At 52.3% G+C, this 26,949-nt stretch overlaps 2 protein-coding genes and 1 long non-coding RNA gene across 3 annotated transcripts in view; 1 reads left to right on the top strand and 2 right to left on the bottom strand.

The window, feature by feature from the left end:
* BRD7 (bromodomain containing 7) overlaps positions 1-19,632 on the top strand; it is a 20,909-nt gene extending 1,277 nt beyond the window's left edge. Inside the window, exons 3-17 of the mRNA XM_015572640.1 lie at positions 2,290-2,419; positions 2,726-2,783; positions 4,992-5,136; positions 7,990-8,100; positions 11,401-11,585; positions 12,412-12,535; positions 13,119-13,194; positions 15,367-15,474; positions 15,809-15,947; positions 16,314-16,425; positions 17,543-17,599; positions 18,437-18,551; positions 18,793-18,936; positions 19,050-19,193; positions 19,459-19,632. Of these exons, the coding sequence (XP_015428126.1) occupies positions 2,290-2,419; positions 2,726-2,783; positions 4,992-5,136; positions 7,990-8,100; positions 11,401-11,585; positions 12,412-12,535; positions 13,119-13,194; positions 15,367-15,474; positions 15,809-15,947; positions 16,314-16,425; positions 17,543-17,599; positions 18,437-18,551; positions 18,793-18,936; positions 19,050-19,193; positions 19,459-19,520 (1,710 nt within the window). The 3' untranslated portion in view covers positions 19,521-19,632. The remainder of the gene's footprint in view (positions 1-2,289; positions 2,420-2,725; positions 2,784-4,991; positions 5,137-7,989; positions 8,101-11,400; positions 11,586-12,411; positions 12,536-13,118; positions 13,195-15,366; positions 15,475-15,808; positions 15,948-16,313; positions 16,426-17,542; positions 17,600-18,436; positions 18,552-18,792; positions 18,937-19,049; positions 19,194-19,458) is intronic.
* A 454-nt stretch (positions 19,633-20,086) lies between these two features.
* Positions 20,087-22,198, bottom strand: LOC107185172. The gene is made up of 2 exons (XR_001516089.1): positions 21,083-22,198; positions 20,087-20,890 (listed from the first exon to the last, which is right to left on the bottom strand). It is a non-coding gene; the product is annotated as an uncharacterized LOC107185172 (long non-coding RNA).
* Positions 22,199-22,202: 4 nt separating this feature from the next.
* The window catches only part of ADCY7 (adenylate cyclase 7), a 35,502-nt gene continuing 30,755 nt past the window's right edge, over positions 22,203-26,949 (bottom strand). Inside the window, exons 16-23 of the mRNA XM_015572639.1 lie at positions 26,400-26,593; positions 25,462-25,552; positions 25,071-25,226; positions 24,411-24,557; positions 23,862-23,966; positions 23,466-23,580; positions 22,948-23,072; positions 22,203-22,773 (exon numbers count right to left, since the gene is read on the bottom strand). Of these exons, the coding sequence (XP_015428125.1) occupies positions 22,627-22,773; positions 22,948-23,072; positions 23,466-23,580; positions 23,862-23,966; positions 24,411-24,557; positions 25,071-25,226; positions 25,462-25,552; positions 26,400-26,593 (1,080 nt within the window). The 3' untranslated portion in view covers positions 22,203-22,626. The remainder of the gene's footprint in view (positions 22,774-22,947; positions 23,073-23,465; positions 23,581-23,861; positions 23,967-24,410; positions 24,558-25,070; positions 25,227-25,461; positions 25,553-26,399; positions 26,594-26,949) is intronic.

Genomic DNA, 26,949 nt, shown 5'->3' with positions numbered 1-26,949 from the left:
TTTAGGCTCCAGCTGCGCTCGCACCTGGTGAGGGAGCCACCGGCCCACCTGCCGGGCCCGGGACCAGGTGGGCGGGACTCGTTCGGCCGCAAATGGGATCCGCCCAGGTCCACACCTGTGGTTCCTCCCGAGGCCCCAGGCACTGAAGATGCCACAGGCGCTGAACGGGCGGCTTCCACCTTTTCAAACCGCTTTGAGAAACCTGGATCGAGATCTTTCGGGGACAGGACACCAGGAGTGAAAATAAGCATTGCTTCACCGTTGGTGGTTAGTAGATAGAGAGGAAGCCCCTGCCACCTTGGGGTGCACGCTGAGCGAAATCGTGGTCACGCCCCGTCCCTCCGGGGACGCCCACCTGCCCGTCTCTTCAGCGTCATCATCGCACCTGCCGCGTCCATAAGCCGGAACGCCGTGGTCCGTCTCCCCGGAGCAGGCATTGGGCTGTTTCTAATTTTCTTACTGTTTCAGCCAGAGCTGCAGTAAATATTCTTGTGAACATTGGCCCTTGAATGACACAGGGGTTAGGGGCGCTGACTCCCCCTCCCCCCGTGCAGTCGAAAACCTGCATGCAACCTGACTCCCCAGAAACTTGAGTTGTCCCCCGGTGACCAGGAGGGATTGGTTCCAGGACGCCCAGGATACCAGCTTCCAAAGCCACTCACATCCCCTGTGTAAAATGGCGTAGATCAGTGCATCCCCTCAGCCCTCCCCACCCGGGGCCCCCCGCAGGAGGCGGAAAGCAGGAGGCATTTACTGAAGAAAATCCGCATAGGAGCGCCCCCACTCCTGTGTTGTCAGGGCCGAGGGTACACTGTGCAGAGAAGTGTCTCCAGGGTGTGCCCCGGGGTGGGAGGGCTGGGAGTCGGTGAAGGCCTCTCCGTCCTAGGTCCTGTTCCTGGTTCAGCTGGTGGCTGTGCCCTGTACTCACCCATCGCAAGGCACGAGCCCCGTTTCTCTTCATGTTCATCAGAACCTGACATGTACAGACATCTGAGCTTCTGCTGATGGGAGATGTGAAATCCTTCTAGTTTTTACATGTATCATTCCTAGAGGTCTAGGGAGCTTGTGCTCATTTCCTGACACTTCAGGTTTCTTCTGGGAATCACCTACGATACTCTCCACCCATTTTCCGTTCGGTTGTTTGCTGATTCATGCATGTGATCTGCGCTGACTTCGAGGTGTGTGTGTTGCAGGTACTCATCTCTGTCGGTAGCTGGCCTTTCAGCTTGTTTATGGAAGAAAAGTTTTTTCTACTCTTGAGTCATAAAGATTCTTTTCTCTGAAGTTTTAAAGGTTGGCTTTGTACATTTCAGTCTGCTATCCTGGGGTTTACTGTTGTCTGGTATGAGGTAGAGACTATATTCATTTTCTTTTCCATGCAGATGCCTGGTTGCCCCAGCACTAACTCCCCGTTGTCTTTATTCCCAGTGATGCCACCTCTGTGACACCCAGACTCGCTGTGCGCCTGGGTCTGTTTCTGGGCTCCGCAGTCTGTTCCCTTGGTCGGTTTGTCTGTCCCTATGTCAGGCCACGTTGTCTTCATTACTGTCACTTTACACAGGTGCTGGGTGCCTGGTAAGACTCTCTCACGGTCACCTTTTTCAAATCTGTTGTGACGGCTCTTGATTTTGACCTGCAAGATAAGTTATACGCTTGGGTTGGCATTACATTTCATTTATAGATAACTCTGGAGAGAATTGACTGTCACGAACATGGTATATTTCCTTTTTTCGGGTCTTCCACAGTGTCTTTTCAGTAATATTTCATACTTTTCCCCAAAACGTATTATGTGTTTTTATTAGATTTATTCCTGGGTATGTTATCTTGCTTTTAGGGACAGTGTTTTCCAAATGGTTATTTCTGGCCTATACTGTCAAATCATTTTTCTTCCCTTTGTGAACATGTTATTTTCTCCTTTTCCAGTAGATGGCAGCAAAATACATGACTTTTTTTTTTTTAATATATTTTATTGATTTTTTACAGAGAGGAAGGGAGAGGGATAGAGAGTTAGAAACATGGATGAGAGAGAAACATCGATCAGCTGCCTCCTGCACACTCCCTACTGGGGATGTGCCTGCAACCAAGGTACATGCCCTTGACTGGAATCGAACCTGGGACCCTTCAGTCCGCAGGCCAACTCTCTATCCACTGAGCCAAACCGGTTAGGGCTACATGAAGATTTTTTAAAAGACTTTTCAGTGGCGTCTTATTTTTTCCACTGAAATTAAGATGATTTAGTTCAAAGGTATTCTGAGATGTTTCTACATTACCTCCCTTTGTTCCATTTAGGAGGATAGAAAGAGGCGCGACCGGGACCGTGTGGAGAATGAGGCAGAAAAAGACCTCCAGTGCCAGGCGCCTGCGAGACTGGACCTGCCCCCTGAGAAGCCTCTGTCGAGCTCTGTAGCCAAACAGGAAGGTCAGAGTCACGGGGAATTGTCCTGAGTGACGAGGCTGACACAGCCAGGGGAAGGCACTGGGTTTCTAGCTTTCAAGTTAAAGTTTGGAAGCCTTTTAATGGAATTTTTAAGTTTTCTTACTTCTCTGATGCATACGACCTTTAAATTAGCTTCAGTTTTTAATTCATACTTACAAGGGAAATGGAGTTTCTGTGTGAGGTGTTTAATGATGGGTATGAATAAGTCATATAGAAAGGAAATAAGCTAAACAGTACTCTGTAGAATCTTCCTTTTTAAAAAGTGCTCTTTTCCTTTCTTTGCTTTAGAAGTAGAACAGACGCCCCTTCAAGAAGCTTTGAATCAACTGATGAGACAGTTGCAGAGGTAAATGCGTTTTCCAGTCCTTTTATAACATGGGCATTGAAAGGAGAAAGATAGTATCCAAAACACTTTTCTATTTTTGATTATTTAAAGCCACATTGTGTGGCCTGCATCCAAACGTACTTGATTTTAAAGTGGATGATAAATATTTTGCCTGGCAGTAAAGCCCTCCAAGAGGCTGGCTTTTAGATGTTCTCGTTTAGTTTGTTTGAACTGGCAGCTTGAAGAGTGTTACGTAATATTCTTAATGGCAGATTTCTTTTTAATCTGAAGTAACTTCTGATGTTCAAGCTTTAAACCAGGAATAAACAATACAGATATTTCCACTTGGTTTACAGATAAAAATACCTTCTGTGTATTTGTGCAGTGCTTATACTGTGAAAGTTAAGCGATTACTAAGCCTGGGGCAGGGGGCAGAATACTATAAATAGGATTTGTGCCACTTTTAAATGCAGGAATTGGTTCTAAAAATTTCAGTATCTAGATTAAGCCAATGTTAAGTCTGTAAAAGGGGAGAGAATGAGTCAGTCTTTATTAAAATGTCCTGATACTTCTCTATACTCAGAATTTCAGTTTTCAGCTGAAAGACATGTCCCTGGCAGAGGGTTCGCAGGTACAGGGCATGCATTCTAAGAACGCAGGTGACCGGTGTGGGAACACCGCTTCGGCCGTGACTCTGTATCAAATGGCTGCTCTCGGGGTGGAGATGATGTTCTCTGAGGAGGCCTCGCAGATGGCGAGTGTTGTTCACAGTAACCGCTGTGGGCAGCGCCCGTCTGCACGGGGAAGGTCCAGGCAGGGGGTTTCTGCTTATTCTCGGGTGTTGGTCTCCTTGCTTGGGCATCGTGCTGGGAAGAGCAAAGGCAGAGTCACGCAGACCTGGTTCAGATGTTAACTCTTTGGTCAGACTTAGGACCTAGAAGAAATGACTTGAGCCCTGAGTCTCTGTCCTCATTCTGTGTGAGGGCACCGCTTCCTGATGGCTTTGTGAGGATAGCTGTAAAGTACATCAATCTATCACCGGCCGGTGAAGTGGTCAATACATTTTAAAAGTCACTGCTGTTAGTTTTTAAGCCATTTTTTATTGTCATGATGATTTAGAATAAAAAAATGTTAGTATGCCAGATTTCCAGAGGAAAAACCACTCTGATGACCTAAGTATATAAAACAATGGTTCTCAACCCTGTCAGTCCTGGAAATGCCAATGCCAAATGCTTCAGTGCCGGTACCAGGACTCAACCTTAGAAACACCAGTGCCGACCCACCCTCCTTCCTCACGCAATTTTTTATTTTTAAATATATATCTTCATTGATTTCAGAGGAAGGAAGAGAGAGAGAGAGAGAGAGAAACATCAATGATGAGAGAGAATCATGGATCGGCTGCCTCTGGCATGCCCTCCACTGGTGATTGAGCCCTCAACCCAGGCATGTGCCCTTGGCCAGAATCGAACCCGGGACCACTCAGTCCGCAGGCTGACGCTCTATCCACTGAGCCAAACAGGCTAGGGCCTCACGCGACTCTTATGCCCTGGGTCTGAGGTAAGCCTCCCGTAGCCCGCTGGTGTTTTTATAAAGTTCCTCCAGTGAGAGTTGAGAGCCTGTGATAGAAAACACTGTCTCAAGTTTAGGGTATTATGAGGGCTTTTTAATGTCATTTTTTAACACACCCCCACCTACACACACACACACACACACACACACACACACACACACACACATACACACAACACAACACACGATAGAAGTCAAAATACATATGCTCACAGGGATGCAGTAATTGTGTGGCCCAAGAGTCCAAGCCAATAGTTAGAAACCATATGGAAGAGGGCAGGTATGCATTCACAGTTCCTGTTTCCGCCTTTCCCCTGTGGTGATAAAAATACATGGTCGTAGTCACCCAACGGCCAAGACATTGCTCAGCTAAGCTGGGGTTTTTATTTTGTTTCATTTTTCCCTGTGTAGGAGGTGCTACTAATTAATTTAACCTGCATATTTTAAAAGACTCTCTACAAGAGTACAATTATTATGTCAAACATCTTCACCTTGTTATGAAATAGTTATTAGTCTTTATTATCCCTGTAGTTTTCTGTGGAAAACATGTTAGCATACTACAGATTCTTTCTACATCTGAACGGTTTCCTCTGACTCCTGCTCGAGACCAGTAGATATGTTTGTAGTAGAAGTAAAATTGCCTATTTTATATCTTCACAGAAAAGACCCAAGTGCTTTCTTTTCATTTCCTGTGACGGATTTTATTGCTCCTGGCTACTCCATGATCATTAAACACCCAATGGATTTCAGTACCATGAAAGAAAAGATCAAGAACAACGACTACCAGTCCATAGAGGAACTGAAGGTAACCAGAGCTGTTTGTGTTGTGATGGGACGAGTAACACATCTTCATTCATTCGGGAGGCAAGCTCTTGGATCCTGTAGATATACAATCTTGGTAGAAACCTTCATGGCTGGTATTTAGAATCGTTCTAATTGAGTTTTTATTTTGCAAAGAATTAAGTTTACTTTAAAATCCAAAAATCTTTGTGTATTTCTGTCTTTGAAAACATTTTTGAGCTTGGAGGTACAAAACCAGATAAAATAAGCCATCTGCTGTCTTTTATTATTGGGGGGATTTTCCTAAAATTTTGAATTTCATTTATTCCACAGTATATTTTCTCAACTGTTAAAATGAGAGGATATTGATTTTCAATTTCAGATCAGTACAGGTGAAGTTGATATTTTAATGAAATTGAATTAGAGTCGTCTCTTTTCCTAGACATCTAAGGTGTGCATGTCTTCTCACATAGAGAATTAGTTGGCTGGTCCAGAAATACTAGTTTAATGAAAGTCACTTGCTCTCTCAGATCACTTTGGCCGTATTTGTTGAGCATGTTTCCTTCAACTTTAAAAGGAAGGAAGTTAAAAACTTGCAAGTAAAGAACCTACAAGCCACTAAAATGATGTACATGCCTAATGTTATAGTTGAAGTCTTTTTCGTCTTTACAGTTTCTTGGTATATGTTGATTTGAGAAGTGATACTTTTCTTTTTAATCTTCATTCAAAAAGGAACACGTGTGTTTTAAATTAGCTTTGTACCAAACCACCACAGACTACACTGGTTTAGATGTATATTTTGCCTTTATTTTTTCTGCATAAGCATCGTATTGTGCATCTGACCTAATCAGCTATAAAAGGAAAATCCGGCAGTAAACTATATCTTTATTTGCTCTTTTTTTTTTTTTTATCCACATGCCAGTCAGCTGAGAGTTATGAATAACAGCAGCATTGAATTCTGTCTTCCTACCATTTTGAATGGATAGATAATACCCCAGTACTCTGGAAAACTGGAATTGCATTCTTGTGTCTTTAGAGAAATGGAAAATTTCCCCAACTTTTCATCTGGTGAAAATTAGGCTAGAACTGTTTATTTCAGCATATTTCCGACTTGATTATTGCTTAATGGAAAAAATCTTAACAGTTTTGCTTTTTTTCCTTTTAGTGAACAGTTTTCCTCTGATCTTTGTCTTGTGATGACAGGAGAGAGCAGTGTGCCCCTAAATGTTTTTGAGCAAATGCTTCAGGCTTATCATAATTAAAATGAACAAGTATTTTGAACTCTTTAGAGTTTTCTGTATTACTACCTTTTTTTTCCCCCAGCAACCCAAAGTAACATTTATTAGCTTATCCAGCTCATTAGGCTGTTCAAGATTTTTTTAATTATGTGAAAAGTATGCAGAAGGGTCACTCGGGTTTCAGAGGACCAAGTGCCATTACACAGAAGTCCAGGGAAGCCCAGCCCATGACAGTGCAGAAGGCCCATGGGACCCACAGGCTGCCTGTGCTCGGAGGAGAATCCAGTGCCCTCGGGCCAGGGACTAGCCCAGTGTCGTTCAGTGTGAATAATGGCCATGGTGTGTCTCCCCTCACCGGCCTCTCCTTCCCCCAAGTAAACACTTAATGATTCTTAGTGGAATGGAAGCTTTCCCGAATATCTGTCCAAGGGTGCTTCACTTAGGGTCCCTTGGGTAGCCCTGGGGGGACCGGGAGCCCGCTAGAATTACATGAGAAGGTCTGCTCCGGTGTGTGCGCATGCACACGCACAGGCTGCAGGAACGCGTGGGCCCGTGGCTCTCCTCACATTCTTGGAGGTGCAGGGTCCAGCGAAAGCCTGGCTCTTAGAGGCTGGGCCAGGGGCCGAGTCCACATGAACTTTGTCCACTTTGAATTTAATACCAATTTACTATGACCCTAGAATCAGTCTTCTCATAACTGGTAAACAGTGCTCAGTACCTCTTTTTGTTCCATTTCACTGTTCTCAGCTGCCACCACTTTATTAAGTAGTGGCGTTCGAATGTTTTGATTTGGAGGAGTTTGTTAGGGGGCATCAGATTCTTTTTTGTTGGATTTTTATCAGTTTAGTTGAGTAAGGGCTTGACATAATCGCTCACATTTGTGTGATGTAAAAATTACCCATGAATTGCTTCTCTGGCATATCTGTGTACTTTGAAATTTAAATCAGAAATGTAATTTGGGGTCATTTGGCTCCTCCATTTACTTTGAAATTTAAATCAGAAATGTAATTTGGGGTCATTTGGCTCCTCCATTTACGTTTCAGCTTTTTGAGGTTGTATGGTTTATTTCACATTGTCATGATTTTGCAACATTCTGCAAATTATGTTTAGCTTCTAATAGCATCCAAATAGGTAAAAGGAAATGTATAAGTATTGGAACATTTTTGCTCAGTTAGTTTGGATTTAGTAGGAAATAATGTGATAATTTAGTCCTGGTCCCAGCTTTCAGTCAAGATCTGAAATAAAATTTAATAAATATATAGAAACTTAAGATTTTTTTAAACTAAGAATAACATTTCTAATTAGATTAACTAACTACTCAGTTAAAATTATTCTATTAAATATGTGATAGAAGTATTTTCTTTTTTTTCCGTAAGATTAAAATTTTCATCGTGATATATAAAGTTTATATAGTTATGAAATGTTTCAAGAATTTGGAAAAGAATGTAGGATATTTAAATTAGTATTTGTGAGTTTTAAAATTTAATAAATTGCTATTAATGTTCTTCAGTAAACATGAAAGAAGAGGGCAGGATGTTGTTTTATTTTCATTTTCCGAAGGCCTGTATGATTTCAGATCAAGAAAGAAGCGCACTTCGTATTGTTTGAATGCGTTTTCCCCCTTAACATTCTCTCTGCAGGATCACTTCAAGCTCATGTGCACTAACGCTATGATTTATAACAAACCAGAGACCATTTATTACAAAGCTGCCAAGAAGCTATTACACTCGGGAATGAAAATCCTTAGCCAGGTAAAGAAACTTCTTTGTCATAAATAAGAATTATTATTAAGGTTGTATTCCTTTGTTTTTTGACATAGTAATACAGGTCCGGTTCAGTACTGGTTTTGTTGTTTAGGCAGATCATATGTAAGTTGCAATATTCAATAAAACTTTTGAATAATACGGAGAAGAAAATGAAAGCGGGAAGATTCTCGTTTGGAATTGATACAAATAAGTATTGGTGCTCACTTGTAATTACTTGTATGAGGCTCTGGAACGGCTACTCACCCGGTGGACTTGTACTTACAGTTTAAGAAACACCAGCCCGAGTTCCAGGGTGAGGCTGGTTGCAGGAGGGAGGAGCCGGGGGAGGAAGTGCTCCTCCCTCTGTCGGGACAGGATCTGACGAGGCAGCACAGGAACTCCTGGGAGAAGAAAGAGACACAAATGAGCACTAATGGGCAGCTGTCTCAAAGCCACCTGGTGGGAGCTGTCCCTCCCGTTTGGGACAGGCATTCGAGGTGGCAGAAATGTGGGCAGGGGCCCAGGCACATCCTCAGCTGTGTGACGGAGACAGCGTAACCACACAGCCTGCAGAGCGGTGCTGCAGACAGCGGCAGGAAACTGTGGGTGTTGTCTGGGAGCGAGGGCTGATGACAGACCGTGATGGGTGAATTGAGGCGATCACTGTGGGAGAGAAGGGAGCTCCCAGGATAAGCCACCTCTCGGAGGTTTTACTCACGGCTCCGAGGGGGATGGGAAATGGGCGCCTCGCCACAGCAGGAGTGGGGGCAGGTCTAGTGGGAGCTCTTGCCGCTGACTCCTGGGCCCCAGGCAGGACCCGAGCCCCTGGGCGTCCGTGTCCTCATCTCCAGAGGAGGGTTTGACCTGTGCCCTTCGGGACCATCGCCCGCAGCGAATGCTGCCGCGAGAGGAGACCTGGCGTGGGGCAGAGACTGACCAAGAAGAGCAGGAGAGGAGAGGGGTTTTTTGCAAAGAAGAAATGTGTGGGTATCAGATAGCAAGAAGGAGAAAGCTGGAGCTCAGAGGAGTTAGGGACAGGAGTGAGTCATGGCCGCACGTGGTTTCTCAGCTTTAATGGCGCATCTGTGTCAGTTCCACGTTACAGCCGCCGTGGTGTGCGCATGGCTGAGTGTCTGCTGGGCTCTGAAAGGTTCTTGGACCCACTTCACAAGGGAACGAGAAACATTTGGGTTGACAATTAATCCTTGCACTCCTAATATTTAGACATCAGTCCATCCTCTCCTAAAGACAGGAAACTGTGATGTCAGCCAGTTACCCATCTTTGGCAAGATCTGCGGAGGGAAGAGAATGTAAAGTGTTTACCCAGTCTTAGCAGAAAGACGGAGGACAGAACCGAGCCACGTCCCCGTTTAAAAACCCACGATGCTTGTTGTCACCCCATTTGAAGGAGAAGTGCTGCTGTCAGTTGCAGCCTCTACTCCAAAGAGGCACGTGGATTTCAAGGAGAAAGTGTAACTCACAGGCTCGCATGTCCAAGGCCAGTGTATTCATCCGTATTGACTCACCACTGTTACCACCCTTTAGTGTCGGTAAATGATGTAGTTAATATAACATGCGAGAGAGTCCAGGATCCCCTGGGGGTTACTGGGGTGAGTTGGTGGGAGGCACAGAATATCAAGTTTCCTCTCCCTTTCCCTTTTCTGCTATCTTCCTTTTTCTCAGACCTCTTCCTGTTGAGGAGCCCTACCCATCCTGTGTTATAGCTTCCTGTTGACTTCTCTCCACCCAGATGGGAGGGATCCTTAAAACAGTGATTTCACATGGTTAAATGTAGACCTGAGCAAACTCCTCACATAGCAGTGTTCCCAGGAGAGCCCAGCACACCCTCCCATGCACGGCGTCTTTTAAAAGATAATTGCTTAAATGTTTGGTGGAAAAAGATTGCAGAGCAGCCTTTCATTATTTTTTCAGTTACAAATACGATTAGAAGACATTATTTTTATAAAGAATGGGCATACATAGAATAACTCTTGATCACCTAAATAAATATGAGATGCTACATACAGTACAAACAGTACTATTTGCAGCACAGTAGAATCGGACTAATCAGGGCCTGTCCTGGCTCTGTGGCCTGCCCCTCTAGATCAGAGGTCCTCAAACTACGGCCCGCGGGCCACATGCAAATACAAATACTGTATTTGTTCCCATTTTGTTTTTTGCTTCAAAATAAGATATGTGCAGTGTGCATAGGAATTTGTTCATAGTTTTTTTTTAAACTATAGTCCAGCCCTCCAACTGTCTGAGGGACAGTGAACTGGCCCCTGCTTAAAAAGTTTGCGGACCCCTGCTCTAGATAATACATTAACAAGGCTTCTATTTTCTCTATTCACGTCTGTGCCTGCAGTACAGTATATTAGGTGAGTAGTTTTAAGATTACTTTAAAATGAAGTTCAGAAACGCAACAGGTCTGCTTTCCTGGGGCTTTTCCAGGCGGCACCTCTGGTCCAGGCGTGGGCAGCAGGAGGCCCGGTCTCGTCACTGGTTCTGTGACCTTAGATGAGTCACTTAGTGTTTCTGGACTTCATTGTTCTTATTTGAATGACCTCAGTCCTTTCTAGTTCCTGTTCTTTAAAGCCTTCCCTGCCGTTGCCCTGCGTCCCCCAGGAGACCGCCCTCCATATTTCATCCAGTGACAGGCTCAGCGTTCAGAGGCAGAGGCATCACTAGGAACAGAGCTTCCAGAAACCTCAGGCCCCGAACCACAGCACAAACTTCACAGCGTGTCCGTGCAGTGGGAAAGTACGCACGTGTAACGCAGTAGAAGCAGGATGTCTCAGGTGGGAGGAACGGTACTCGCGCCGTGAAGGCCGCTGTGCTGGCCCTGCTCGTTCTCAGCAGGCTGTTTCCCAGGCCGCGGGGGACCCCCTGACGCCACAGCACTCGGAGACGGCCTGTGCTCACGGCTGTCGGTCTTAAATACCAGCGCATTCTTAAACTTCAAGCCATAAGCCATTCTGCTCAATATAACATTTTAGCATGCTGTTAAAACAAACTCCGCTTTTTAAATTCGGTACTGCAGAGAAGTCTTTACTCTTCTGTCCCTTCTGTGAACTATTTGATGATGCAGTAAAGTTACAGAGCATTCTCTAGGTTGGAAGTGAACTTGCCTGAATGGAAGGGTAGACTGTTGTCCTGGGTCCTGAGTCTAATATTCGTGCAGTTACAGTGACTTGTTCTTCTCCCCGGGTTACTCACGAGATACATGCAGGCTCTTGTGAGAAACACACGCGTTACTTTAAAAGTGAATGACAGACGTGCACTGAGAACGCTCTTGAATGTCTTTAGGAGCGAATACAGAGCCTGAAGCAGAGCATAGACTTCATGGCCGACTTGCAGAAGAGTCGGAAGCAGAAGGACAGGGCAGACCCCGCGCAGGGCGGGGAGGACAGCGGCCACTGGCCGGCGGAGAGGGAGGACGCCGGCGAGACCGAAGCACAAACCTTCAAGAGTCCCCACAAGGAAAACAAGAAGTAAGGAGCCTTAGCAGGTCACAGTAAGCGGGTGAGGGGGAACGCCACTGCGGCGCCTGCCTGCGTGAGCCAGGGCCAGGCTGCCGGTGGGTGGCTGGTTTCGGCATGCACGTCCATCTCGGACATACCTTCGTCCCCACCAGCACCACGTGGACTTGCCCGCACAGTTCAGAAAACAACTCTGAGTGCGTCTTCTTACGAGACTGGTTTTAAAGCCCACAAGTTCTCAGGGGCTCGCTGTCAGTGCGTTTATTTAAGTAGGACTGTTTGTGGAGGGAAATGTCTCTGTGACGGTTCCAGAAAGGAGCTGAGACCGTGGGTAACCTCAGCACAGCTTAGCTGAAGCTGCTTCCTGAAGGGGGGCTGTCGTGTGGACCCGGGAGCAGTGACTCCCCAGGGCCCCGCCGGCAGCAGCGGCAGGCCTGCCCCGCCCAGCCCCTCACTGCATTAGTAATTGGGGATTTCTGCTGTCACAATGCAAAGAAAGTAAACTTATAAAAGTTTTAGTTCTGTTTCTATGATTTATAATTTTAAATGTTCATTATAAAAAATCAATCTTTAAAAAAAAATTTTCTCTCCCTTCAAAATATATTCTTGGTAGATTTCATTTTTTGTGCGTATGCTGAGAAAAACGTTTAAGGCAAATAACACGGGGCCCAAACGAGGGAGCTCGCCCGGGTCTGGGGTTTGCGTTTCCTGCACACACACAGGCCTCCCCGTCATTAATTAGGGGACAGCACGTCTCCACCTCAGCTGTCTCCATGTTTGAAATTCCCTTTAATGCTTTCACCTTACCTTCTTTTTACTTACACTCATGTGTTCTCAGGAAAGACAAAGATTCGCTGGATGATAAAGTGAAGAGCTACAATTCAGAGAGAGAGCAGGAGCAGATCGACCGCATCGTGCGGGAGTCCGGGGGCAAGCTGACCCGGCGGCTGGTGAACAGTCAGGTGACGAGCGGGCCCCTCCTTGGAGTCGCTGACCCGGTGGTCTGAGCGTGCGTTTCAGTCCCGTGTGCTTTCAGTCCACATCTGCCTCGGGCCCCCAGCACCACCCTCGGATCAGAGGAGTCCGTGGGTGTTTGTCAGTGACATGATTAACCTTGGCCTCTTTTACTGGGTTTTTAAGGTCTAACATCAGGAAATGAGCCACTACTTTTATGTTTATGAAAACGTTTATACTGTGGTCTTTTGAAATCGTGTTGTTTGGCGCATTGGTTTTAAACCAGATGGATTCATGTATGACTTTGGGAGGTCACCCCCCTCCTGGTCTTCAGTGTCCTCTTGTTTAAGCAGCAGAGGCAGAACCGGGTGGCCGTAAGGACCCTTTCACATAGCTTTTCAGTCTGTGTTTCCCTAACCATCCTTAGTCCAGCCCTCAGCACTTGTGCATAGGGGACAGGTATGCACGTCGGGATCTGTGTGTTCTGTGATAGCTACCAGTACTGTGTGATACAGCAAGGCTTTCTGGTGTGGTACATGTATGATACACACAAAACCGCTTATGCCGTGTGAACACTTTGGGTCATTACAGTGTGAATTTGAAAGAAGAAAGCCAGACGGAACGACGACGCTGGGACTGCTGCACCCTGTGGACCCCATTGTAGGAGGTGGGTTCACAGAATAGACCCGCAGAGCTTGCTGTGGGCAGAGAGCAGAACCTGGTGCCGTTCTCCAGCCCCAGGCCTGAGTGTGGACCCATCTAGCGTATCACTGTCTACAAAGAACTGGCCAGACATCGTGTTTTTCCTGTTAACAGTTGGCCCCTTTCCCTTCATCCTGAAATATTATACAGATGGAGTTTTCTTTAAACCGCTAAGCCCTAGGATAGCAGGCCCACCTTGAACACAGGCAGAATGTGAGGCGGTCACTGCTAGCCCTGCTTGGTAGAGTGGTCGGTGGCTCAGTGACCTCCAGGCATCTCAGAACCCTCCGATTCTGACATCATAACTCTGCTGTTGCAGTGAACAGAGGGAGTGCGGCTGTGCTGGCACCGCCCGCGTGACCGACTAGTGCGGGCCGTTGGCGGCTTTCCCTGGGCTGGTGGGAAGTTATAGAGGTCGAGAACCCCTTTTATAACTTCAGTCCTGCTTGATTTTCTCAGATGGTATTTTACTGGAAATCGTATAGGGAGTATTTTGAAATTTGACGTAAAAATACTTTGTCATTCATCTGAGGGGAAGTACGTGCTGTAATACGCAATTGTGAGAATGTTAGTTTATTTTATAAATATCCGTTTTCATACTGCCACTATGAGAGGTCATTGGGGGTCCCAAAATGAACACAACGGAATTCCTGTACTTCAGGAGATGTCGCTGCTGCTTACTGTCCGCTGTGGGCAGCGCTGTCTTAGGAGCCGGGGGGCCGGTGGATAGTGGGGAACAGAAGGAGACCGGGCTCTTCCCTCTGCTCTGTGGGGCGCGGAGGCGGCAGCTTGTCCCGCGCTGTGCCGGCTCAGAGCAGGGGCGGCCTCCCTAGGGTCTCGGGTCAGAGAGGGCTTCCTTCGCCGGGTGACGTTTAGGTGGGTCCCAAGGAGGTGAGGGGGGGCAGCACAGGGGAGACCCCTTCAAGCAGGGAGGAGGGAGGCGCTTAAAGTCAGGGCGTGCCCGTCCCGATTGCGTGCTTTCTGCGGCGAGGCTTCCAGGAGCCCTTCCCTCAGGGAGGACCTGGTGCTGCGTTTTCTTTCTTTTTTTTTTTAAATATATTTTATTGACTTTTTACAGAGAGGAAGGGAGAGAGAGAGAGAGTCAGAAACATCAATGAGAGAGAAACATCGACCAGCTGCCTCCTGTACATCTCCTACTGGGTCTGTGCCCGCAACCCAGGTACATGCCCTTGACCGGAATCGAACCCGGGACCCTTCAGTCCGCAGGCCGACGCTCTATCCACCGAGCCAAACCGGTTTCGGCCTGGTGCTGCGTTTTCGAAGCAAAACTCATCTTTCAGGTGAACGTTTTATGGTGGGAATTTATATGGTCTTGGTCCAAAGGGGCTCTTCTGAGGAAAGCTGTGGTGAAGCTGCCCCAGGAGGTGCAATTAGCGATGGAGGCGACACCGTGAGATCTGCCCCTTCCTTTCCCTGTAGCCAGGGCTCTGGTCTCCTCGTCAGGTCCCCCCAGTTTCCAGCCCCCGTCGACTTCTGCAAACTGGCCAGCGCTGGCAGCTCCTCATGCTCACAGTGCCCCCGGGGGCCGCTCCCTGATTAGACAGAAGAGGCCCCTTCGCTTCCCCCTTTCATCTTCCTGTGGGGGTGCCGCACCCAGAGGGGCACCAGCGCAGGGCTGCCTCCTGAGGAGGAGAGATGTGCTGTAGACAGATGGGCTGTGCAGGACCTGCTATTGCAGGGCCGTCTCGGTACAAAATCCAGGACTCGAGTCCAGGCGAGAGCGCGGACTTCCCCAGCACCACCCTGCTCAGCCCTCTGCTCAGTCAAGTCCCGGAGTCCTGGCCTGGCTCCGGCAGAACGGGCCACGTCTGTGCAGGCCCGTCCCCGCTGTCTGTCTTCCTTCTGGGCTGCTTGCTTCCATCATAACCTTAAGGCCCAACTTCTCCATCTTTCTTTCCAGCATCACGCAACACGACTGTAAGAATTCCAGGAAGCTGTCTGGTGTGCTAGGAGGACCGGGTGTGGGTCCTGGCCACCTGCCTGCCTTTCTAAGCTCAGGTTTTATGTTAAAATCGGAGGTAGTGAGGGCTCCCACCTCTCCCAGGCACGTAGATGCACAGAGTGCCACTCGCCTGCCGCCACAGCCCCGCCTTACTGTGCCCGTCTTCTGTTTCAGAGCCCGGCTACTGCCCGGTGAGGCTGGGCATGACCACTGGGCGGCTTCAGTCTGGAGTGAATACTCTGCAGGGGTTCAAGGAGGATAAAAGGAACAAAGTAGCTCCGGGTAAGGCGCCCACTCGGGACAGTCACCATTATTGCCATGTTCATACATTCTTTGCTGGTATTTTTGCAACTTTACTTCGTTACTAACTTCAGAAGAGACTGAAAAATGGTGTATTAGTCTTCAAAGTGCGTTTTATTTATTTCCTCTCCCCTTTGTGGGGAAACACTCACTTGTGTTGCTACTTCATAAGCATCTGTTTGGGGGAAATGGCTGCCTTAGGTTTGTGTGCCAGTCGATGAAGCAGTAAAGTTAGAAGGGAGTGGTGCTGCTAAAGCAAGCACACAGCCGCCATCCACGTCCCAGAGGAGCTCAAGTCTCCCCTCTTCGCCCGTAGTGCTCTACCTGAACTACGGGCCCTACAGCTCGTACGCCCCGCACTACGACTCCACGTTCGCCAACATCAGCAAGGACGACTCTGATCTCATCTACTCCGCCTACGGGGAGGACGACTGTGACGTTCCCAGCGACTTCAGGCAAGTGTCGGCTCGGTGTTCTGAACGCCACGTTTTCCTGAAGCTGATCTGAGGCGTGGGTCTGAAGGGTGGGGTCCGGCTTGTGGGAGGCATTCACCCCAGGGAGCTAGGGGAGGGGCGCGGAGTTCGCCGCTGAGCGAGGGCGTCCATCACTGAGCTGGGTTTGCGTTTCATTTCACTGTGTTAGCGAGCGTTTCATTCTGTCTCGATGATGATCGCTGGTGAGTATGTAAACAGCGTTGACGAGGTGGTGAGTCTGGCACGTGGTGTCAGTGAGGCACCTGTGGGAACGGTTGGCTTGACAGGAAGACTGAGCCCGTGGAGATGATTCTGTGGCAGTGACTGTCCCAGCATGCTCTCTTTCAGCATCCACGAGTTTTTGGCCACGTGCCAGGATTACCCATACGTCATGGCAGATAGTTTACTGGATGTTCTGACTAAAGGAGGGCATTCGAGAAGCCTGCAGGAGTCAGAGGCGGTAAGAATACACCCAGAGAACGGAGATTTCTCATTGTTCCGGCATTAGTCATCGGTGTTATGAAACCATGGGCTTAACCAGTGTGACAGCTGAGCTCCACTCCCGGGTGGGGACCACGGGTGGAGGACAATGAAGGGAAACGGTGATGCGGGCACCGGGATCCGAGGCAGAGGGTGGCATCTGGTGAGGAGGGTTCACAGCGGAGGGGTCGCTGGTGCCGACGCCTGACCAGGGAAGCCCTGCTCGCTGCTGGGAACCCCTGACTGAAACGGGAGGGAATGCCCTTCGCCGCCTCCTCAGGGATAGAGCTGGTGGAGCCTCCAGCAACGAAGGAAGCCACGTCCCAGTCGCCCTCTCTTACTAACACTGTAAACTCTCCAGGTCGGCTGGACAGAGGTCATGAGCTGGGACAACTTAGGGCTTGGCTCCGAGATGAGGACCAGCAAGCAGTCCTTCTGGGGCCGAGTTAGCTGGTCTGCCGATGCCCTTTCTGTCAGCAAATAGCCTTGAGCTAAAATCGAATGGCCAGTGTGGCAGAGTTTCTGATTTACAGTTTCTCTGCTTTTTGATCCAACCGTTAGTATTCTCAGAATTTATTCTAGAAAACAAGGGAAAGGCTATATATAAGGCACATTGTTCATAATCTTTTAAAATTGGTAATTAAATAAATCACAACCTTTCAGGAAGATGACATCGTTACTGGTTTGAGTCCTGAGGCATTTGTCTGTCTCTGTGGTTCTGAGAACTAGGGCTGTGCAGCTGGCACAGTCTCTAGCATGTAGTCACAGCAGCTTCTGCTGAGAATCGCCTGCTACGTAAGACAGCCCCGGCGCTCCTCCTAGTTTCTCACCAGCCTGACCTGCTGGTGAACAGGCTCCTCTTAGACGCTGATGCTGTTCACCACATACCGTGGGCACGTGCACAGCTTTTGGATCAGGCCCAGAATTACCCGTCGCAAAGTCACTAGTGGGGGGTGCTCTTCACTCACAAATTCTCTCAAAATGCCAGTAACTATATCATTTTATTCCCCAAATCCACATCCTTCCGTTTTCCTGTTGTGTGCTACTTACCTTTACCTGCACCTTGGAATGGACAGTTGTTTGTCTCTATCCCACAGTCATCACCTGAAGATGAAGGCCAGAGCAGGACCCTTGACGCAGCCAAGGAAACAGAGGTGATTCTATTCTTTATGAAAAATGTTTAAATGGAGACTAAGCTGAAAGACCTAAGTGATGAAGCTTTGTTTGTAAAGAGTGTAAGTAAGCCCTTTCACTGCGGGACAGACACCTGCAGGTGGGAGATCGAGTAGAGGCAGGTGCAGGTGTGGGTGGTGTGCACACGTGTCCTTCCCGGGGCAGGAGCCCAGCGAGGCCGTGTGTAAGAAGGAAGTCCGGAATGGGAAGCAGTAAGGAGACTGATGGGCGTGAGGGCCACACCCGCAGCCCGTGTGCTGGTGGAGAAAGCAGGTGTTCAGGGGTGGAGCTTGGAGTGCGACACCACCATCTAACTGGAACCGTCACCTCGGGTCACGTGTATCTGGTGACCTGTTCCTAATAGCAGCACCGAGGTTATAGAAACTGAGGCTTGTGAGTCCAGGCTCAAACTCCACTCTTTCTGGGGTTTATTTCTCCCGTGCCGTGCTGGCCCCTGGCAGTGAGGCCTGGAGGAGACCAGGAAGTACCTCACGTACAAGAGCTCCTACAGGAGCGTAGGTGGCCGGACCCGGGCTGGCATGGCTCGGTCTTCACCATCTCGCAGTCCCAGGCAGTTGTCACGTTCATGCTCTGAGCGCTGGCGGGTAAGACAAATGATGCGGATTGCACAGACTCCGTCACCCTACCGAGCAGCGTGGGTGTGTGGACACTTCTGTACCAGGCTTGGGGACGACATCGGATTATAGCTGCCACGGGAGCAGGTGGAATAACTGGGCTGCGGATGGGCCATCTTCCTGGTTTCTCATTCCAGCGCGGTGGGGCCTAGAAGCCCGTGTGATTCCTCCCTTTCTTCACAGCAGGCCTCAGAAGTGGAGCCAGCGGGGCGGGTGGGCTCCGGCAGCCAGGACAGGCTTGCGGCCCTGGAAGCGGTGGCAAACTTGGGCGCTCCCATCGAAGTTTTTGACTCTGAAGGTGAGTGTCTGGGGCTGGGGGGGTTGATGGGAGCGCTGCCTGGCACGGCAGTCAAGACTGGTGGTCTCCAGGGTACCACTAACGACCATCCACCACTGGGCAGGCCTCAGGGCAGCACTTCGTGGTGGGGGTCTCATTTGAGGAGATTAATCAGTACTCCCAGGGCCTCGGAGCACGCGGCTCCGATTACCGCTCGAGGTGGAACCCGGGGCGGCCTCTGCAGTGTGTGCTGTCCCCGCAGAGGCCGAGGTGTTCCAGAGGAAGCTGGACGAGACCACCCGGCTGCTCCGGGAGCTGCAGGACGCCCAGAACGAGCGCCTGAGCACCAGGCCCCCGCCCAACACCATCTGCCTCCTGGGCCCCTCGTACAGAGAGCTGCACCTCGGTAGGTCCCCTGGCGGTGGGAGCTCCAGGGGTATCAGTTTTTGCGTTTATACACTTGTTCTTTAAAGAAACCACATTTCAGGACCTAGAACAGTTCTCGTTTGTTTTTTCTAGCCGAACAGGTGACCAATAACCTTAAAGAACTTGCACAGCAAGTAACTCCCGGTGACGTCGTCAGCACGTACGGGGTTCGGAAAGCGATGGGCATCTCCGTGCCCCGCCCTGGTGCGGGGAGCAGCCTGGTGGATCTAACAGGAGGTGTGTGCCCACGTCAGGGGGGCGGGGCCTTTGACAGGTGCTCCCTCTGGGAGTTGCTAGTGTGTAAAGTACTTCGTTCTCTCCATTTTACAAGTTGAAGGCTTGACACTTTTGCAGAAAGAGCTACAGTGATCACATAACGCCCCGTCTCTACCCAGTGCCCGTGGGAAGGCTGCCCGCACCTCTGGACACTGCCTTTCCGTCACGTTCCTTTTTGCATCAAAAGGGAAAATATGCTAAATTAAGTGGCATTTTTTTCTTTCAGATTTTGAAGAAGCTAAAAAGACGGATGTTGCTGAGTGTGGCCCTGATGGGAGTCAAAGCTGACCGGTATTTGATTATATATTATGTACATATTTTTTGATTAATTTGGAAATGCTTTTCAGAAGATATTAAATATTTGTAAATTGTGTTTTTAATTAAACTTTGGAACAATTAATATAATGTTCCAGAGACTGGCCTTCTGTTGGGTAAGAGCTGAACCCTGGGACTATGAACTGGACGGTGCATGTCAGCTCAGTGATCCCTGACCTTTCTGATAACGTGAGGGAGAAAACGGCCTCTTTCGTGACCATCCGTTAGGGGAAGCAAGCCCTCCAAATCCTTACAGCCCCTCAGTTCCGCGGTCCCTTTTAAACTAGAACCACATCCTTCCTACCTGATCAGGGGGCACCTGGGCATTTAAAGGGGCCTGATGAAAGGCACGTGGCTCTGGCCTGTTGCCACCGGAGCTTTTTTGCAAAGAGGGTGGAGCCAACTGGGCAGAGTCCTCGGGAGACCAGAGTGCGGCTGCTCCTGCCCCGGTGCCGCGGGCAGCCGTCAGCCTGACCTGGGGCCCTGCCTTCGCTAAGATCCGTTCCTGAGGCCAAGAAAGCGTCTGAAGTGAGGCCATGCAGGCTCTCCGTACTGGTCATTTAATACACGAAAGGCTGAACACGTAGCAACACAGGTACTTTATGAACATGAACATAACATTCTGAACACACTGCAGACCTGTACACACGCAGTACATAGCACCCTCCCCTCGTTGCGTATTTCCGCACGTTGACCTGTTACACACACCCATGCAGTGGGTGAGGGTCTTCCTCTTGTTAGGAAGTTTCTCACATTAACCTCGGGGGTGGGGCTCCCTAGTCAGTGTTAGAAGAGGGACTGTCCCGTCTCAAACAGAGTGACATGTGTGAAGGAGGGACGTAATGAGAAAACTTTTATAGAACAATTGCAAGTGACTTTCCTGGTCAGTTACACGCTCCTGTCTGAACACCGAAAGCTCATCTCATCCGGGCACAGTGCTTTAATTGTAAACACACAGACGTACATTCATGGTAACCAAGTATTTTTTAAGCTCCTGTAGCCTAATGTTTACGCGGCTCTCTAAGAGGATGGGCTGCAGCACGGGACTTACCTGAAACCAGCCCTTCACATGAAGAACTGGTGGGTAAAAAGGCCGCGTAAGGCTTATTCCCTTCCAGCATCGCTGCCACACAGCTCCCGTAGCCGACTCAGACCATTCCAGTTACATGCAACACCTCAGCGCGCCCACCAGCACCCTGTGCACGTTGCCCTGCCTGCGACCCTGTCTCCTCTTCCTGGAGTCTCTGTGCAGTTCCCTAATACCAGGGGTCTGTGGGTGACTAACCGATAGCCCAGTGACGTCACCTGCATTAGATCCGGGGGTCCCTGTGGTAGTGAGTCGCCTGCATTAGATCGGGGGTCCCTGTGGTCGTAAATCCCCTGCATCAGATCCAGTGGTCCCTGCAGTAGTGACGTCACCTGCATTAGATCCGGGGGTCCCTGTGGTATTGAGTCGCCTGCTTTAGATCCAGGGGTCCATGTGATAGTGACGTCACCTGCATTAGATCCAGGGGTCCATGTGATAGTGACGTCACCTGCATTAGATCCAGGGGTCCATGTGATAGTGACGTCACCTGCATTAGATCCGGGGGTCCCTGTGATAGTGACGTCACCTGCATTAGATCCGGGGGTCCCTGCAGTCATAAGTCGCCTGCATTAGATCGGCAGCTCTGCCCAGGCGGCAGGCAGTGCAGAATGAGGAGCGGCAGGCGGTTCTTGCCCCGTGGAGCCTGGCTGGTCTTGGGGTTCTGTGAGTCGAAGCTCATAGGTGCTTTTTGCACTTGCCTTGGTTTATTCGGTCAGAAGAACATCTCCGCAACCAGGTCAGGGGACCTCTCCACGTGCCCCCGCTGGCGTGAAGCTCCTCAGCGTCAGGATGTGGAGAGGACAGGCGAGGGTCCCAGAGGTGCTGGGCGCCCCAACCCCTCTCCTTCCGGCCGAAGCTTGCAGGGGACGGCGCCAACATGCACCAGTAGGCGGGCTGAGGTGGCTGGCCTTACTGTGCAGGCTTTTTGCTGACTGAACCTGACCTCGGAAGGCTGGAGTCCAAGTGGGGGCCACCTTCCACAGAGCTGCATCCCCACAGCCGGGGTGGCCCTGGAGCTGACCCTGGACAGTGGTCCTGCTGGCGTGCCGGTGGTTAAAAGGCAGAGGATACCCTGGAGGGAAGAGGCTTGTCTCGGAAATAAGTCATTAAAAGGACAAAACCTTCATTGATAACGCAGCCATTGAACACGTTCAGTGCCATGTCAGTCACTTAGTCCTCTCATGCAGGCTGGGGTCCAGCCCCCCGTACCCCAAACTCTTCTGTACTCAGCTCAGAGCACTCTGACCCCGTGTCCAGCTGCTGCGCCAACAGTTCCAGGGCCTGGCCAGACCTGAGGCCTGACGGCAAGCTCACATCCCCGTCTGCACCAAGCACAAGGGAGGGTGACACTGCTTTCCGTCTGGACCAGTCAGTCACTGGTGCCGCCAGCATATCGGTGCAATCGGCTATCGCGGGCTAAACGGAAAGGAAGACAAAACAGGCCTGGCGCTTAACGTGTTAAAGAAACATGCCAGAGACTGCAAGTAACCCACGTCCGCTGGGGTTTTCTCTCCGCTGTTTGAAACCATCTATACATTTGAAACACCCTTTCCAGCTCCATTCACCAGAACACCTGGATGAGAAATATGGAAGCCGTAGCTGGTCGCTGGGGCGAAAGGCGTCCAGCCCATGCCAACTACTTGTCTCCGTCCTGTGCCTGGAAAACAGGTTGCTGGGCAGCTCCCGGCCATGAAGGGGGTCAGTCAAGACCATAGCAGGCCAGCAGCAGAGGGACCTGAACGAGGAGCTGAAACTCGGGAGCCTTTTCCTGGGGCGGGGGGCTGCGTTCCCCACACCAGCGCACGGGTTCCGACTGCCCGGTGTGGGCAGGCCCAGCGGTTGCCTGAAGCTGGGGCTGGCACACGTGCCCCAGAAGTTCGCTCATGCAGGCTCCTGAGGCCCACACAGCACCTCGGACGGCCTTGGTGACTGTGGCTGCATCTTCCACGGGTTTGGCTGGCATCGGGGAGGTCCTGCCCCTCCCAGCAGCCCTCAGTTCAGCCCGGGCCCCTGGCACTTGGCTGTGTCTGTGCAGACAAAGTAGGTCCTCAGCTCCCCTTTGCCCTTGACGTTGATCAGGCCCCGGCATTCGCAGGAGTATCCGAGGCCCTGGAGGATGCTGCTCGTCTCCTCGGTCACCTGGGAAGGGAAGGATCGAGGCTGCAGAAGCAGGCGAGACGCCTGGGGGATGGGGCGGGCAGACCGGCCAGCAGCAGCGCGCCTGTTCCCCGAGGACTCAGCGGCTGGGTCCCAGTGAACGGCCAGGTCCCCTCACCCGGGAGCGCTTTCCTCCTTGGTCGCTGGGGTCTGTACCTGGATCTTCCCCAGCTCTCCAGTGCTCTCCATTCTGCTGGCAACGTTGACCGTGTTTCCCCAGATGTCGTACTGCGGCTTCCGCGCCCCGATCACTCCAGCGATCACAGGCCCGTGGTTTATGCCTGGAGAGGACGTTGGCCGTTGCAGGTCATTGAGGCTAGAGAACCCCCACCAACCACAGACAGCCCCTCGGAACAGGCCTGAGCCGGAGGCCTGGGTTGGTGCTTCCCAGGCACCCGCAGCGCCCGAGTGGGGCACTCGTCCTGCACCTGCTAACTCTTCCCAGCGGCTCTGAGCACCGCCTGTGGCTCACAGTGGCCATCCGGCCAGGAACCTGTTGTCAGCAGCTGTCACAGCTGTTTACAGCTGTGACCTGGGGTTCCCCGCTGTCTGTGGGGATGTGTCATCTCAAAGGGAATCATGTCTGTGGTGTGCCAGCTGCTGGGGTCGGAAAGTCAGGGCCCTCCAGAACCCTTCCCAGGAGGCGGGCGAGGACGGGGCCTGCGGGGCCTCACCGACGCGGAGGCGGAAGGCGTTGAAGGAGTGCCGGTTGATGCCGTCCAGCTTGCTCATCAGGGCCATGCTGAACTCCACCATGATGCCAATGTGGGCGTGCTGTCGCTCCAGGTCCTGGGGACAGCGCCGTCAGGCCCGGCCACACCCCGTCTTCCCGCCTCGACGGGTCGATGGATGCGCCAGCCGCCCTGATCTGCACTGTGTGGGCATGAGGCCCACGGGAGGGGCCGTCGGCGGGCAGAGATGGGGCAGGGGCTTCAGCAAAGGGCCCTGGAGTTGCCCCTCACCACCCTCCCTCCTGGGTCAGGGCGTGGAGGTGCCCCCTTTAGGTGGCAGGTCTGGGCCTGGAATTTCACCTCGTGGGGCTGGGCCAGAGGCCACCAGACGCTGCGTACCTGGTTCTCATGCCCAGAGGGCACACTGAGCCCCGCAGCTGCCATGTAGGTGCTGCCAATGGTCTTGATCTTCTCCACGCTGCTGAACTTGGGCTTCAGCAGCAGCTGCGGACAGAGGGCAGGGCTGGGGCAGCTGCGGCGGCCTGTCCCAGGTCTCAGGCCGGCTCCCACCCAGCCCTGGCCTTTCTGACGAAGCCCTTTCTCACCCTGGGCTCGCCCGCCCGCTCGCTCCTGTGGACCAGGGCGTTCTCTCCCTGCTCCTGTCTGTGCTTGCCTGGCCTCTGGTCTTGCTAGGGAGCCAGCTCTGCCACAGGGATGCTGGTTCTGTCCCCAGCTCCCAGGCAGGCCTGACCGACCCAGGCCGAGCGCGGGGGCGGGCGGGGATTCCTCCACAGGGCCTGCCTCTAACCAGAGCCAGCTGCTGGCCAGAGAGGACCCAAACCCTTGAGTGCAGCGAGGAAAGGGCTATGATGTGTCATGTGCCCTCTCCGAGTGCTGGTACGTTGTAGGTGGGCATGTGCCCCTGCCGCCCGCCCTGGCGGGGCCCACCTCATCAAAGTCGGCGATGATCTCGTTGAGCAGGCGCAGGCACTCCAGCCCCTCCTTGTTGACGTCGCACTCCGTGTAGAACACTTTGAACTCGGGCACCGAGGCAAACATGACGCAGACGCAGTCGTAGGACTGATGGTACCAGTCCTGGGGGGAGAAGTGGGCCTGTGGCCACCTCCCAGCCCTTGGAGCCGGAGGAGCTGGACGCTGGCCTGATCCACAGTAGGGGGCTCTCCCTCCCCCTACCCCTCTCTCTAAAATCAATACACAGATTTTTAAAAAATAAAAACGGGAGTTTCTGTCAGGTGGTCGGAAAGAGTCAGGCTCGGGCTGATTTTTGCTCTTAAATGCCCTGGGTCCGCAGAGCGGGGTCCCGAGCCCCCTGAGTAACGGTCTCAGTCAGGAGACACTCCGTCTCTGACCCGACGGCATGGAGCTGGTGGCACCCGCGCTCGTCACTGTCGGTCACACGCCACATCCTGCCCGGCAGGCACCGTGGGCCACAGCCCGGGAGGGAGGCGCCCAGGTCGGCGCCCACGCCCGTGTCCCTGCGCGAGCAGCTCCCACCGTCCACAGGCCCCACCGTGAGGCCCGGACCACAGGAAGCACGTGGCGGCGCTCAGCCCTCCCCCGGGAGCGACGGCCGCCCCCCGGCCGCACCTCGTTCAGCTTGTCCCCGATGAAGTGGGCGGCCACGTGGGCCGGCAGCACGTTCTCCAGCAGCAGGCGGTTCACGCTCTCCATGGTCTCAAACTCCTCGTGCTCCTTCTTGAACTTCTTCTTCCACAGACAGTCCAGGCGGCAGTAATAGTCGATCTGCAGACGGACGGAGTCCTGGCCCCGTGAGCGGGGACCTGCCACCCAGCAGCAGGGTCCACCCTGTGACCGTGGTGAACGCCTCACCCGCGTGACCCAGGGGTCACTCGGGTCCCCGACAGGGCTCCCCCCAGGACCATCTGCCCCCAGCCTGAGGCGGCCCAGCCCGCCCAGCCCTTCCCAAGGAGGGCAGGTCGGCGGCTGAGCTGGGAGGCGGCAGCGGCCGCCTGCTCACCTGTCGGGAGAGCAAGATGAGGGTGGCGTAGAACAGAACCAGGTAGAAGCTGATCATGGTCTTCAGATACGACCAGGAGCAGGCGGGGGAGCTGAGGGAGTGAAGGGAGAGGCAGGGTCCCTTCCAGCTCTCACCCCCAAACATGGGCATGGGGCCCAGACTCCCCCAGTGCCACCCGGGAGGAGCCACCGAGACCGGTCGCCTGGCGCAGACCATGGACAAAGGAGAAAAGGGGTGCAGGTCAGAGGTCGGCCGCCCTGAGGGGACATCTGAGCTCAGGCCCGGATGACAAGGAATGGCCACACACGGTCTGAACAGGAAGCCCGGGCCGCGAGGGGGCAGGAGGCGCCAGCTCCGGAGGGCCTGGTGGGGCGGACGAGGGCCCTGGCACGTGTGCAGGTGCCAGGCAACCCGCAGGGGCAGCCTGTCCTGGGCCCCCGGTCCCAGCCTCTAGTCCAAGGGGAGTCAGGCCCTCTTCTCAACCCAATTAGGCCAGAGCCCCAGGACCACGCACACACCTGCCCCCTGGGCCACAGCGCACCACCTGTCAGGGCCACGCACACACCTGCCCCCTGGGCCACAGCGCACCACCTGTCAGGGCCACGCACACACCTGCTCCCTGGGCCATAGGTGCCACCCACCTGCCTGGGAGTAGAGCAGACACAGTGCTCTTTCTAGAACTCCAGCTGAAGCCCCCTCCCCACCCCGGACTAGCCTGCACACAGGACCTCCCAGGTGGCCCGTGAGACCAGGGACGCTCCCCAGAGAACCGGCCAGCCACTCAGCTCGGAGCGCGCAGACCTGGAGCCCACGACTCCCTGTGAAGGAAACCACGCCGACCCCGCCGGTGCCCACCCGACGGGCTCAGTCTGAAATGCCACGGAAACAAAGGGGAGACAATGGGCCACCGTCACCACGGGCAGTGGGCCGGGCCCCACCTGAGGGTGGCGTTGGTCTCGGTGTGGTTGCGCAGGCCGGGGCCGCAGCAGTCCCACTGCGCACACAGGGAGAGGTGGAAGAGCAGCAGGTAGGCCACCAAGGCCGCCGTCAGCAGCACCACCTTCAGCTCCAGGCTCATCCTCAGGAAGACGGAACAGGCGACCAAAGCCAGGACGCAGCTGCAGGTGTGATACTGGGGGGACGGGGTGCTGGTCACCCACCGTCTCCCGCCCCTGAGAGACGCATCCTGGCCCAGCCGTCACCCAGGGAGGGGCGTCTGGGGCCCGTGGAGAGCTGCGTGTCAGCATCGCCCTCTGGCCTCCTGACTCCCTAACGAGGGGCAGGCCGCGGAGTCTACCTTCCTGTGCCATCTGTACCGACCTTCACTGCCCCTGAGGGCAAGTGGACTCAGGAAAACCACGCCATGGGAATGCTGCTGGTGTGGAGAGGTGACGGGGCAGGGCGGGGGAGGACAGGGGCAGGAGCAGGAGCAGGGACAGGTGGGGCAGGGGCAGGGAAGGGGGAAGGACGGGGGTAGGGCAGGGGCAG

The sequence above is a fragment of the Myotis davidii genome, unplaced genomic scaffold (assembly GCF_000327345.1).
Source record: "Myotis davidii unplaced genomic scaffold, ASM32734v1 scaffold328, whole genome shotgun sequence".
Classification (NCBI taxonomy): domain Eukaryota; kingdom Metazoa; phylum Chordata; class Mammalia; order Chiroptera; family Vespertilionidae; genus Myotis; species Myotis davidii.
This window is presented reverse-complemented; position numbering and strand designations above follow the sequence as displayed.